The 15,306-nt window shown below is 44.4% G+C and overlaps 1 protein-coding gene across 6 annotated transcripts in view; it reads left to right on the top strand.

Annotated features, from left to right (window-relative positions):
• Positions 1-15,306, top strand: part of rhbdd1 (rhomboid domain containing 1) — a 68,105-nt gene that overhangs the window by 16,433 nt on the left and 36,366 nt on the right. For 5 of the 6 annotated variants that reach the window (XM_078410349.1, XM_078410348.1, XM_078410353.1 and 2 more), the window contains exon 2: positions 12,677-13,200. In XM_078410349.1, coding sequence (XP_078266475.1) covers positions 12,768-13,200 — 433 coding nt within the window. In that variant the 5' untranslated portion in view covers positions 12,677-12,767. The remainder of the gene's footprint in view (positions 1-12,676; positions 13,201-15,306) is intronic. The other variant, XM_078410350.1, reaches the window with a different exon arrangement.

Genomic DNA, 15,306 nt, shown 5'->3' on the forward strand with positions numbered 1-15,306 from the left:
CCACTTCCCCCTCTCCCTCCATGCCCTTTCCTCTCTCACTCCCAGCACCCCTCTCTCCCCTGCCTCTCTCCCCAACCTCTTTCTTTTTTTTCTCTCATCTATCTGCCTCCATTCATCATCTATCAATTCCATCCCTCCCTCTCTCTTACCTATATGACTTCTTATGCCGATCTTTCACTCCTCATCGGTCCACCACTTGCTACTCACAACTCCCCCTCTCCTCTTTGTACTCGTTATCCCCCCTCTCCACTTTCAGTCCTGATGGTGTTTTATGCCCCAAAATGTCAAGCAACCCTCCACAGCTTCCCACAGTGAGTACCTCCAGCAGGTTGTTTGTTGCAACAGATTCCAGCATCTCATGGATGCATGCTGCTTCAATGCTCCAATGTTCCCACACCCTCCTGGCATCATAATCACATTCAAATTCCACCCATCTATAATCAGAGCAGCCGCATGAAACTCTCAAGGGGAAGGATAGCAGCAAGAAATCATTGCACACGTTGATACAAATTACATAGGAAGTAAAAGGGATGAGGTCATGCAAAATAATTATAGAGTTAGGTAAAAGATTAAAAAAGTGGGACCGCCAGGATTACTGGATTCCTCATGGTGAGAGATCATATCTTACAAATCTGATTAAGTTTTTTGAAGAAGTAACCAAAGAGGTTGATGACGGCAAGGCGGTAGACATTGTCTATATGGACTTCAGCAAGGCATTTGATTAAGATTCCGTATGGTAGGCTGCTCTGGAAGGTTAGATTGCATGGGATCCAGGGAGAGTTAGATAGAGAATTGGATTGATAGAAGGAAGCAGGTGGAAGATTATTTTTTGGACTGGAAGCCAGTGTTCAGTGGTATGCCTCAGAGATTGGTACTGGGCCCATTGCTCTCCGTGGATTATATCAACAATTTTGATGAGAATATAGATGGCATGATTAGTAGGTTTGCAGATTGTAAATAGTTTATCAAAATTACAGTAAAATTGTGGTCAGTTGGGCAAGTGGGTTGAGGAATAGCCAGTGGAGTTTAATGTAGATAAGTGCAGGGTGTTACTTTTTGAGAATTCAAACCAGGGCAGGACCTTCACAGTGAATGGCAAGACCCTGGGCCATGTTGTGGAGCAGGTGGTCCTCAGAGTGCAGGTACATAGTTCCCTGAAAGTGGTTTCACAGGTAGATAGGGTGGTCCAGACGGCTTTTGGTACATTGGCCTTCATCAGTCAGGGTATTGAGTATAGAAGAAATGTAGAAACAAGGAACTGCAGATACTGGTCAATACACAAAAGGGCACAAAGTGGTGAAGTAACTCAAGCAGGTCAGGCAGCAACCCCCGTTCCACAGGTCGACTCCATCCAGAGGCCTTGACAATTCTTCCGGGGTTTTTAAGAAATCAAACTCCCCTCGCCTGTGTCCTCCTATTACCTGCCACCCAGACCTGCGATGGACCCCAACTTTACTTAATTCTACACTTGATCTCTTTGCCGCCATCACAGGGGACAGACTGTCGACTAATGTCTACCCCAAACCGACTGACTCCCACAGTTATCTGGACTACACTTCCTCCCACCCTCCTCTTGCAAAGACGCTAACCCCAACTCACAAATCCTCCATCTCCGCTGCATTTGCCCCCAAAATGAGGCTTTCCATATGAGGACATCCAACATGTCTTCATATCAATCTGAAGAAGGGTCCCAACCTGAAAGGTCACCTATCCATTTTCTCCAGATGCTGCCTGACCTGCTGAGTTACTCCAGCATTTTGTTTCTTGTAATTTATTTCTTTGAACGTAAGAGGATGAGAGCTGATCTTATAGAGGTGTATAAGATTGTGAGGGGAATAGAGAGGGTAAATGCAAATAGTCTTTTACCCAGAGTAAGGGAATCAAGAACCAGGGGACATAGGTTTAAAGTGAGAGGGGAAAGATTTAATATGAAACTGAGGGGTAACTTTTTCACGCAGAGGGTTGTGGATATATGTAATGAGCTGCCAGAGGAGGTAGTTGAGACAGGTACTATAGCAACATTTAAAAGATATTTAGATGGCTACACGGAACTCAAGTCTAGGCAGCATCTTTGGAGGGAAATGGGCACAAGACATTTCGGGTTGGGACTCTTCTTCAGACAGTTGGAGTAAAAGGGAAAGCTGGAAAATAGAATACTCCATCAGTCCCAATCCCAAGCATCATCTGTCCATTTTCCTTCACAGATGCTGCTTGGACCACTGAGTTTCTCCAGCACTTTTTTGCTCAAGAGTCCAGCATCTGCATTCTCTTGTATCTCCATTTAAGAACATTAAGTCATAGCCTAAACTTAAGCTGAGCAAATTTCATCCCGTGCAGCCATTTTGGATAACCAAGTATACCAAGGGTGCATTTGTGGAATTGTTTAAAATGCTTTAAAATTGTTTAAAATTGTTTAAAATGCTTGACACAAATCACTTTGTGCACAGCAAAGAATATGCAAATGTTATTCAAATACCTCTTTTTTTCCAATGTTAATTTATTTTCGAGTTGTTGAACAAATATGCAGGCACGTGGCAGGCCCAGTCGAGGTATTTAGTTTGCCTGAAGGGTATTCTTAACATTTGTACATTTGGAGGCGGTGGCATGACTTAGGAAGTCTTTTGCAGAAAATGAACAATTTGCCCAGTGTTTTTGATTTGTTGTTTAATCTAGGCATGCTGTCCAAAACAGGGGTAGCTTTAAACAATGACCTAAAACATCCATTTTAAGGCAAATCTGCATTCTGCGCACTATAAGCAAGTTTCTGTCGCCCTCTTTCCAGAATGGGAGCTTTGTTCAAACTTGGTTTTGCAGATAGTGAAGATGGTTGTGAAAGATTGCAGCATGATCTGGATTGATTGGCCAGTTGGGCGGAGGAATAGTTGATGGAATTTAATACAGTGAAGTGTGAGATGTTGAAATTTTGGGATGTCGAACAAGGGCAGGACCTACACAGTAAATGGTAGGCATCTGGGTAGTGTAGACCAGAGGGATCTAGGAGTACAGGTGCTTGGTTCCTTGAAGGTCGAGTCGAAGGTGGATCAGGTGGTCAAAAAAGGGGGGGTGGAGGGAGAGGAGGGGAGGGGGTGGAAGGGAGGGGGGCAGTGGAGGGGGGGTGGAGGGGGAGGGGGTGGAGAGGGGAGGGAAGGGGAAGAGGGGGTAGGGGGGAAGGGGAGGGAGGAAGGGGAAGTGGGAGGGGGAAGGGAAGGAGAGGGGAGGGGGGGGTGCTGCACGAATGCGGGAGGGGTTTAGGCCCAGCGGGTCCGCTTGGTCTAATTAGTCTGACCTGTAACTGCTCGGCGGCAGCGGCTCAGTGGGGCTCCGGGACTGAGTGGTGAAGGAGACGCCCGTGGCTGAGAACGGCAGCAGGAGCGGCGGCAGCGGTGATGGCTGAGCGGAAGCTGGAGAGTTAAGCGGCGACGGCAGCGATGGAGACGCCCGGGGTTTAGAGCGGGAAGAAGAAGCACCGCCGGCGGCGCAATGGATCAGCGGGGCTCCAGGGCCCAGCAGTGAAGGAGACGCCCGTGGTTTGGAGCGGCGGCAGCGGTGATGGCAGGGCTTCCGGGGCGGATCGGCGGCCATGATGGAGACGCCCGGGGTTTGGAGCGGGGGCGGTGGTGCGATGGCTTAGCGGGTGCTGGAGGGCGGGACGGAGCGGCGGCCATTATGGAGACTCCCGGGGTTTGGAGCGGGGGCGGCGGCGGTGCAATGGCTCAGCGGGTGCTGGAGGGTGGGGCGGAGCGGCGGCCATTATGGAGACGCCCGGGGTTTGGAGCGGCGGCGGCGGTGACGCTCCCCCCACTTGGGCCACGGAACCATTCGGGTGTCTGGCGGGAAGTGGGAGCTGAACGAAAATGACGACCCTCCCCCCAACTGCGCACGCACAGTCACCCGGCAGCCATCTTACGTAAGTGTAGACGCTGGTCTGGCGGCCATCTTACATGAAGACCGGCCCCGATTGCGCATGTGCTGGTTTTTAAAAACTTTAAAATGTGAATAACTTAAAAAATATAACACCAATTTCAATAAAACTACAATTTTTACCATTAAAGCGACGACGGTGAGTAAGGTGGGCCTAAAATTGTCACGCTATCTTGCACTGTTTTGGCTGAAGTTCGATCACAAACAAATGAGAGTTTTAGTATATAGCTAGCAATACAACATGCCATTACAAAGGAGATACATACATTCCTGGAGACCACTTTGGATGCAGAATTTCAATTTTTAAGGCATAGAATTATTTATGAATAAGATATAACCAATCATTTTGTAGTGAAAGGAGAGTCCAGGGCAGATTTTGCAAAGATTTATGACTCTATGACTCTGTATCATTGAGTCATACAATGAAAACAGGCCCTTTGGCCCAACTCATCCATTTTGACAAAGATGCCCATTTAAGCTAGTCCCATTTGGTCTGTAGACCTCTAAACTTTTCCTATCCATGTATCTGTCTAAATGTCTTTTAAATGCTGTTATTGCCCTTGCCTCAACTACCTCCTCTGGCGCTTGTTCTATATACCCAGCACCCTGTGTGAATAAGTTGTCCATCAGTTTCCTACAACATCTTTTGCCTCTCACTTTAAACGTATGCCCTCAAATCCTTGATTCCACACTCCTGGGAAAAATACTGTGTATTCAACCTTTCTGTTAATACACCTCTTCAGATCACCAGTAGACACAAAATGCTGGAGTAACTCAGTAAGTCCGGCAGCATCTCTGGAGAGAAGGAATGGGTGATGTTTTGGGTCGAGACCCTTCTTCAGACTGATGTCAGGGGAGGGGGCGGGACAAAGATAGAATGTAGTCGGGGACAGTAAGACTAGTGGGAGAACTGGGAAGGGGGAGGGGATGGAGAGAGAAAGCAAAGGCTCTCTGAAGTTAGAGAAGTCAATGTTCACACAGCTGGGGTGTAAACTACCCAAGCAAAATATGTGCTGTTCCTCCAATTTGCGCTGGGCCTCACTCTGGCAATGGAGGAGGCCCAGGACAGAAAGGTCAGATTGGGAATGGGAGGGGGAGTTGAAGCGCTGAGCCACCGGGAGATCAGGTCGGTTAAGATGGACTGAGCGGAGGTGTTCAGCGAAACGATCGTCGAGTCTGCGCTTGGTCTCACCGATGTAGAGAAGTTAGCACCTGGAACAGTGGATACAGTAGATTAGATTGGAGGAGGTGCAGGTGAACCTCTGCCTCACCTGGAAAGACTGTTTGAGTCCTTGGATGGAGTCGAGGGGGGAGGTAAGGGGTGTTGCATCTCCTGTGGTTGCAGGGGAAAGTAAAATCACCCCTCAGTCTCCTATGCACCAGGTAATAAAGTCCAAGCCTGCCCAACCTCTCCCTATTGCTCAGACCCTTGAGTCGTGACAACATCCTTGTACATCTTTTCTACAGTTTTCCAGTTTAATGGCATATTTCCTCTTGCAGGCTGACCAGAACTGATCACAATTTGCCAGTTGCAGCCTCACTAACATCTTGTTCAACTATAACATAACATACCAAATCTATACTTGATTCCTTGATTGATTCCTTGATTCTTCACCATCCTATCTATCTGCAAATCTACATTCAGGAAACTATGTGCCTGTACTTCTGGACCCCTCTGCTCTGCAACACTCCCCAGGGCCCAACCTATCACTGTGAAAATCCTGCCCTGGTTTGACTGCCCAAAATGCAACAATTCACAATGATCTGAATTAAATGCCATTTACCATTCCTCTGCCAGGATTTGTCCATCTGATCATGAACCACTAGAATTTTTGATAACCATCTTCACTGCCTCTGATACCACTAATTGTCATCTGCAAAACTTACTAGTCATTACATACTCATCCAATTCGTTGAAATAGATCTCAAACAGCAACGGGCCAGGCACCAATCGCTGAGGCACACTACCAGTCATAGTTCTCCACTCCTAAAAACATCCATCTACCCCACATTCTGCTTTCTAATATAAAGCCGATTCTACATCCAGTTAGCTAGTTCTCCTTGGATCTCATGCAATCTAACCTTCCCAGAGCAGCCTACCATGCAGAACCTCATCGAAGGCCTCGCTGGTCCATACAGACTACATCTACAGCATAGGCCTCGAAAATCATCTTCATATTTCTTCCAAAAGCTAAATCAAATTCGTGAAACATGATCTCCCATGTACAAAGCCATATTGACCATTCCTAATCAACACCTGTCTTTACAAATGCATGTATATCTTATCCTCTAGAATCTTCTCCAGTAACTTTCCTATTACAGATGTGTAGGAAAAATCTGCAGATGCTGGTTTAAATCGAAGGTAGACACAAAATGCTGGAGTAACTCAGCGGGTCAGGCAGCATCTCGGGAGAGAAGGAGTGGGTGACGTTTTGGGTCAAGACCTTTCTTCAGACTGATGTAAGGGGAGGGGGCGGGACAAAAATAGGATGTCGTCGGAGACAGGAAGACTAGTTGGAGAACTGGGAAGGGGAGGGGATAGAGAGGGGAAGCAGGGACTACCTGCTATGGAAGAACACCACCTCATATTTCGCTTGGGCAGTTTACACCCCAGCGCTTTGAACATTGACTTCTCTAACTTCAGGTAGTTCCTGCTTCCCCTCTCTATCCCCCCTTCCTATTACAGATGTTAGGCTTACTACCCCATAGTTTTTCTTTGCAGCCCTTCTTAAATAGAGGCACAACATTAGACAGTCTCCACATTCTAGCACCTCACCCGTGTCTAATGATCATTCATATCTCAGCTTGGACTCCAGTAATATAGTCCCTAGCTTTCCACAGTATCCTTGGATATAGCTGATCTGGTCCCAGGAGATTTATTCTTCTTTGCGTGTCTCAGGATGCTTAGTATCTCTTTGACTGTAATACAGATTGTCCTTAAGACATCTCCATTAACTTGCCCAAGTTCCTTAACCTTCATGTCTTTCTTTTGGAAATGCGGCTGTGAACCGAGCTCCCACACGCAGGAGATGCCTGCAGCCTCGAGCAGCCAGCAAATCCATATCGCCAATCTCCCAAATACTCATTCATATGCAGGGTCTGTACATAAGTTGGGCATTTGCCAATTGGGGGGGGGGGGGGGAACATGTATAAATAATTACTCATTTACTTTTACATTTATTCATTTCATATTTAAATTACGCCCTTCGTTGTGCAGCAAAAATGCCTAATATTTTCTCATTTGTTCTGCACATATGCACGAACAGCTAATGCAATTATTTGGAAGATAATCTTCTTGTGCAACAAAGTGTTCAGGACGTAATAATAAACTTTGCAAGGAAATGATATATCATAAGCCACTTGTAGTACAGAATAAAATAACACCTTGCATCAATATTAAACACTTGCACCAAGGTGGTGCAGTGGAAGGGCAGCAGCCTCACAGTGTCAGAATCCAGGGCTCGATCCTGACAACGGGTGCTGACAACGGATCCTGACAGCGGGTGCTGTCTGTGTGGAGTTTGCACATTCTCCCTGTGATTGCACTGGGTTTTCTTTGGGAGGTCCGGTTTCCTCCAACATTCCAAAGACGGGCAGGTTTGAAGCTTAATTGGCTTCTGTAAATCGCCCCTTGTAGGACGCGAAAGAGGGATGACAGAGAAGTAGTGTCCGGGCATCACTGTCGGCATTGACTCGATGGACCAAAGGGCCTGTTTCCACACTGTATCTTGAAACAAAAACTAAAACCAGTCTTTACAGTCCACTCTAATAGTGTTGTTTTTAAAGGGAAGAATGTGCTTCTGTCTTGTGTACAAAGGGTAATGATGACAGAGTGGGTAGGAGTAAATGCTCCACATCTGCTGCGGTTTCAGCATTTCCCCGGGCATTTTACATTTCCATTAAGTGGCTAAATCTGTTCCTTAAAGGCAAATTGATGGCATCAAAGGCAAAGCCATTCCTCCTTGATATCTTTCAGAGTTATAGTTTTCCTGTTTTCTGATTTATTTTTCTTCCACATTTTGCACGTTGTAGATAATCAATATCGATGTTCTAACATGAAAAATGTCTTGAACTTATGTTGAAGAACCAGAATTAAAATTGAAAGCATGTAGGAAACAAGAGACAGGTTTTTATCAATGCTCATTGATTATAGTTGAATCAGTATATATGCCTGGAATGAAAGAATTTATATAGTTAATTCTGCGGAACATATTTGTTCTTAATTTTGTTCCACATGTAATTTGTTCCAATCACTGATGTTGGATATTAGCTTCAGATGAGATGCCATTCCTTTCTTCCCACCTGTCATGAATTGAAATTCCTGTGGTTATTTAATCTCTCTATTATCTCCCTATTTAATCAGATGACTTGGGCACAATTATCTGGATGGTAAAACATGTTACTTTATTGAAACATCTTGCTCAGTGGTAATCAGACACATTTCTAGTTTTTAGTTTGGATAGTGTGGACCCGTTGGGTTCAAATCTCTCCTGAGCACCCGGCAACCCTCCGTGCAAGCCCACCCCCCCCCCCCCCCCCCACTCGCCCACTCCATACCCCCTCAAACCCCCTTATGCCCCACTCCTCCCCTCACCCCCCACTCACCCACTACATTCTCCTTCAACCCCCCTTATCCCCCCTCCCCCCCACTAACCCACTCCATCTCCCCTCATCTCCCCCCCCCCCTCCCCCCACCGTTTGCAGTATCGCAAAGTTGAAATATCGTAAGTCGAAGCATAGTAAGTCGGGGAGCATCTGTATTAGATCACGTGGCCGCAAGCGAGCTGTGGCTTGCTACGGGTTGCTGCCGTTTGCACCATCGCAAAGTCGAAATATCGTAAGTCGAAATATCGTAAGCCGAAATATCGTAAGCCGAAATATCGTAAGCCGAAATATCGTAAGTCAAAACAATATAAGTCGAGGAGCATCTGTATTAGGTCAACGGGCCCGGGAGATAGCGGGAACTCGAGGACGCCGTGGGTTGAAGGGACGGAAGGGAAGGAGAGTGGACCATCAGTCCGACCATCTCCTGCTCGGAGTGTCCCCCGGGTGCGGGAGAGTGGGGAGCGTGAGGGGAGCCCCTGATTGCGGGCGGACGGCTCCGCTAACGGCGTCCATCTTGCTTGTGCGAGTGAGGAGAGAGGCCGTGCATGCCCTATGGTGACGTCATACGCACAGCATTTTGTAAAAATGTGTTTAGGAATGAAGGTTTTAAACTTTAAAATGTCTCTAACTTAAAAAATATATGACCAATTTGAATAAATCTTGTTATAAACAGTCGCCAGGAGAGTGGTGATTAAGGTGGCGCAAAAATTGTGGTGCTATGGTTTACCGTTTTGGCTGGAGGTCCACATATCGACAACCAAATTTCAAAATCTCAGAGACATATACATAGATACATACAAATATACACACATATATATATATATATACAAGATCTGAGTTTTAGTAGTGTGATAGATAGATCGATAGACAGACAGACAGACAGACAGACAGACAGACAGACAGACAGACAGACAGACAGACAGACAGACAGACAGACAGACGGACGGACAGACGGACAGACAGACAGACGGATGGATAGATAGATAGATAGAGTTCTATTTCTTTGCATTGCATATTGGAACAAAATATCTGGAAGCCCTGGGAATCTTTCCATCATATGATCATAGAAAATTTGAGTCACAAGGAGATTTGGCCTAATCTCACATTTTAGTACTTGATCCATGATACTGTACAGCTCCAAACACACATCCAGATATTTTTTTAATGTGGTGAGGATCTTGTCCCCTTTCATTTTCTCAGGCAGTGAGATCCAGGCTTGCAACTCTCAGTGAGTTTTTTTTCTTTTTCCCCCTCTATTTTTCTAATTACTTAAAACAGTACCTTCTGTTGTGTCATGCTGCTAAGGGAAATGCTCCTTCCTATTTCCTATTTGAAGGCCCCTCATAATTTTAAAATCGTTAAGTCTCCTTTCACTTCTATTTCAAAGAAAACAATCCCAGCATATCCAATCTTTCTTCATAATCTTGACAACATCTTTATGAATCATTTCCTTTGCAATTCCGTCGCTGCCCATAATTTGGTGTTCAGAACTGCAGTGTTCAAGCACACGTTCGGCATAATTCTCTATTCTTCTATTCTATATCAATAGGGAAAAATAACCCCACATGTCTTTTTATCCATCATGTTTATTTACTCTTTAAGTAGCTGTAGATATACACTCCAAGGTTCTTCTGTTCCTCCACAACATTTAAAATCCTTCTCTTTATTGTGTACTTTCTTACCTTGCTGCATTCAACTGAATGCAATACCACATACTTATTTAGATTAAATTTAATTTACTCAATCTATACCCAGGACAATGTCGCCAGATACAGTTCCAACTCCATCTTTAAATTCACCGACGACACCACATTGTTGGGCCAATTACGGTTAATGATGAGTCAGAGTATAGGAGAGAGATCGAACATCTGATTGACTGGTGCCAGAATAACAACCTTGCTCTCAATGTCAGTAAGACAAGAAGCTAATGGTTGACTTTCGAAGAGGAAGGCTGAGGATCCATGACAGGTCAGTAGTGGAGAGAGACACTTCATTGTCAGGTCAGTAGTGGAGAGAGTCAACAACTCCAACTTCCTCGGTGTGCATATTCCTGAAGATCTGTCCTGGACCCAGCACACTGACGCAATCGTTTAAAAAAGCTTATCAATGCCTCTAACTCCGCAGCAGATTGAGGAGATTCGGTATGTTGACAAATACTATCTTGAACTTTAAGGCAGCTGTACAGTAGAAAGCATATTGACTGGTTGTGTCACAGCCTCAAATGCTCAGGAACACCATCAAAGTCTGAATCTGTGGAATTCATTGCTACAGATGCATGACCGTGGGTATTTTTAAAGTGGAGATTGACAGGTACTTGATTAGTTAGGGTGTCAAATTTTACGGGGAAATGGCAGAGGAATGAGGTTGAGAGGGAAAGATGGATCGGCCATGATTGAATGTCAGAGTAGAATCGATGGGCTAAATGGCCTAATTCTGCTCCTATATCTTATGAACTGATGAACAAAGGAATCTAGAGGAAGCAGTGCTTCAAAAATGCAGCCAGCATCATCTAGGACCCACACCACACTGGCCATGCTCTCATTGCACTCCTGCCATCAGGAAGAAGGTACAGGAGCCTGAAACCAGTAACCTCCAGGTTCAAGAACAGCTTCTTGCCAACAACCATCAGGTTATTGAACTCTACAAATACCAACTAAATTTTGAACTACAAACTGCTATGGTTGCAAGAGGGACTTCAGACTTTTGCTCTGTTTTGAATGAATATTATTTTTTTATGACGGAGTTTGTTTTCTATATTATCTAGTGAGAATGAATGAATAAGTTTATTGGCCAAGTATGTACACATACAAGGAATGTGCCTTGGTGCTCCGCTCGCAAGTAACAACACGAACATACAGTAAACAATTAAGAAATATGGCATAACACAATAAAACATTAAGAACATTAAGTGAGTACTGTGATTACAGATCTGTTTTGCTGCTGCATGTAAGAATTTTATTGTTTCGTTTGGTACGTATAAGATTATTAAGGGGTTGGACACGTTAGAGGCAGGAAGCATGTTCCCAATGTTGGGGGAGTCCAGAACAAGGGGCCACAGTTTAAGAATAAGGGGTAGGCCATTTAGAACTGAGATGAGGAAAAACGTTTTCAGTCAGAGAGTTGTGAATCTATGGAATTCTCTGCCTCAGAAGGCAGTGGAGGCCAATTCTCTGAATGCATTCAAGAGAGAGCTGGATAGAGCTCTTAAGGATAGCGGAGTCAGGGGGTATGGGGAGAAGGCAGGAACGGGGTACTGATTGAGAATGATCAGCCATGATCACATTGAATGGTGGTGCTGGCTCGAAGGGCCGAATGGCCTCCTCCTGCACCTATTGTCTATTGTCTATATGACGTTAAACTATCTGTTGACTTGAATTTTTGTCAACTGAGCACGTTATCTTTCTGTTCTTGAAGTCTGAATCTTTCGATCTAACTCATTTTTCTGCGCACTCGCAGGGCAATTAAATCATTGCCTGACTTAAAATCAATTAGAGGTAGGATTGTTTGTTAAGTCTAATTTGCAGATGTTATTTCTCTATTAAAACCTCTATTGCAATTTATAATTTAAAAATTGTATAGATCTCAACTGGTCTTGCTTGTGTTCTCACTCTCTAACTGCCCTCAATTCATAACTTAATTTTTTTTTGTTCCTTTTCACTCTCTAAATGGCCCTGTTAACCATTTAAATGACCATGGCAACCTTGGTCCGACGTTATCAGCGATGCTCCCTTTGTCCTGTCCATTCCTCTCCCACCCTCTCTCCAACTTAATGTCAACTTGCTCTCTGCCTTTTCAAGTTCTGATGAAGGGTCTTCAACCTGAAATGCTAACCTTCTTTCACTTTCCGCTGATGCTGTCTGATCTATTGAATGGTCACACCTTTTTCTGTTTATTTTATTTCAGATTTCCAGCAACTGCGGGTTTTTATGTTAATTCAACTTGACTTTGATGTTACACAATAAAATAGATGGTTATTAAGCATTGTGGGTATTTTAGAGAGAAAAAAAAAGATTGAACCAAGTAGATTATAGTACTAAATGGCAGTATTGAGTAGAGCAGGATTTTAATTTTGCCAATGTATTGCTAAAATTTCTCCATCAAAATTTCTGTTAATGTGTGCTGTATAACTCATGTGTTTTTGTCATTTCAGGTAGATTTGATCAATCTGCAGCTGATTACAGTCTTAATTAATCCAAAGAACTCTAACCACTGCTCAAACTGTTTATCGACCAAAGGGAATCATGTATTCCAGGCGACGTGGAGGAAACATCGGACTCTTTCTGCTTCTGAGCCAGCTATTCAGTGTGGGATTTGAAAATATTCCACCGGTCACACTGATGACGATGGCACTGAATATCCTTCTATATTTAACACCGATGAAACCATTAATGGAAGTTTGTATCAACGTGCATGAAACGTGGAACGGTCAAGACTGGAAACGTCTTTTCTTGTCACCATTTCACCATGCCGACGACTGGCACCTATATTTCAACATGGTGTCAATGCTATACAAAGGAATTCGACTGGAGCAAAGGTTTGGCAGCACCTGGTTTGCCTTCATGCTGTCAGTGTTCTCAGTGATGACTGGAATTGTCTACTTAGTGCTGGAATCAATCTTGGCAGAACTGATGGAAGACCAGTCCTATAAAATGCAATGTGCAATTGGTTTCTCAGGTAAGTAGGCTCACTGGTTGAATCTTGCGTTCATCATCGTGACATGTGAGTGCAGGAAATCTTTACCCTTTTTTATATTTAATATAACTACTCCAACTCAGCTCTCAACCTAAGCTTCTATGTACATTCACGATATTTTATTGCTTGGTGTGCTAACCTATTAAACCTTGTTCATAACACCATATTTGGTGAGACGAAAATGTTCTCGGGTAGAGAAACTAGAAGATGCAAACCAAAGTTCTTCAAGGCTGATTTTAAAAAAATCTGCAATGCACTGCATTGTTAATGGCAAATCTACAAAGTTGACAGGTACTCAAAGTGGTGTGCATGGTGGCGCAGCGATAGAGTTGCTGCCTTGCAGTGCCAGAGACCTGGGTTCGATCCTTACTAAGGGTACTGTCTGTACAGAGTTTGTATGTTCTCCCCATGACCACATGGGTTTTCTCCGGGTGCTCTGATTTTATCGCACACTCCAAAGACCTACAGGTTTGTAGCCTAATTGGCTTGGTATAATTGTAACTTGTCCCTAGTGTGTGTGGAATAGTGTTAGTGTGCGGGGATCGCGGGTCAGCGCGGACCCGGTGGGTTGAAGGGCCTGTGTCTGTGCTGTATCACTAAGATAAACTAAACTAAAATATTATATCCAACGTGATCAGTACATGTCATTAAACTACAAAAGACCCCCCCAAATATGTGGCTGGGTTCATGATAGAGATATAAAGCTAAAATAGTGGCCTTGCACTCATATGTTGTTACCAGACTAGAATCCAGAGACCTGGAGTATTGATCTGGAGACTATTGAATCCCAAGAAGATGTGTGGATATTTATATTCACATAATTAAATAAATCTGGAATAAAAAGCTTTTGACGATAATAGTGTCACCAGACTCCCCTACAAAAAGTTGATCTGGTTCACTAACCCTCCAGCGACGAAAATTTGCTGTGCTCATTTTGTTCTGGCTAATACGTGTCCCCAGATGTAGCTATGTGGTGAACTCCTAACTGAGTCTCTTAAAATAACTGCCGAACAACTCCATTTATTTTCTCATGTCTGTGACGTAAATTAGCAACACAAGTGGAAAGGGAAGTGGAAATCAAACGCGAAACCAAAGGTTTTGGTTTTAGCAATGTGATAGAAGCCAGAACTTTGGTTGCCCCGGTTTATCAGGTGGCCATTCCCTGGTCCGCTCTAGTTTTTCGGCATGTCCCTGCCACAGTTTTGCACTGGAAAGCAATCTCCCGGTGCATGTGGTGGCAGGCAGCATCAGACTGTCTCCTTATAGTCACCTGCTGCAGCCATGAATGGCTTTGACAGCTTGTTAGGCCCTGACCCCGTTTCACCAGCTGTCATGAAGCCTTAGAATGTTTGTCAATGTGTTTGACGTTCACAAACATTCAATAGCACGCGGAACACATTTAAAACCATATATGTTTAACAGTTGACACTTTAAACACAATGAAAATAGGGTAACCTTTTTCCTCGTGCCTGATGGCTTTCATTCATTTTATTAGGGACAGCTGTGAATGAGCCAAGCTTAACTAGTCCCATGCAGAAAGCCACTGGTGCAACCCAGGACCAGGTACAGCTGTTGGCTTGCAGGACAACAACAGTTCCACCAGCTTTAGCGCACAAGAACAATGGAAATGAAAATAGACAGTAAATACTTGAGTAACTCAGCTGGTCAGGCAGCGTCTCTGAAGATATGGATAAACGCGTTTCGAACCAGGACTCTTCTTTGTCTGCAGCGTGACGAAGGGTCCTGAACCGAAACATCATCGATCCATCTTCTCCAGAGATGCTGCCTAACCCGCTGAATTACTCCAGCACTCTGTGTCTTTTTTTTTGTAAACCTGCTCCGTGTATCCTCTATGGGAAAGCCCATGCAAATCTCAGTTTGAGTACTGTTGTCGGGGAGGAAGCTCTCTTGGACCTGCAAAGGCAATTGAATAGATTTGTGGAGAAATACAGAATGGAAACGGGTCCTTTGGCCTACAGTGCCAACCATCAACCACCCATTTATGCTAATCTTACTAAAATCCATTAAAAAAAATCTTCCAACATTCTCTTCAACTCTCCCCCTCCCCCCACGCCGTTAACCTACACA

The sequence above is a fragment of the Rhinoraja longicauda genome, chromosome 13 (assembly GCF_053455715.1).
Source record: "Rhinoraja longicauda isolate Sanriku21f chromosome 13, sRhiLon1.1, whole genome shotgun sequence".
In the NCBI taxonomy this organism is placed as follows: domain Eukaryota; kingdom Metazoa; phylum Chordata; class Chondrichthyes; order Rajiformes; family Arhynchobatidae; genus Rhinoraja; species Rhinoraja longicauda.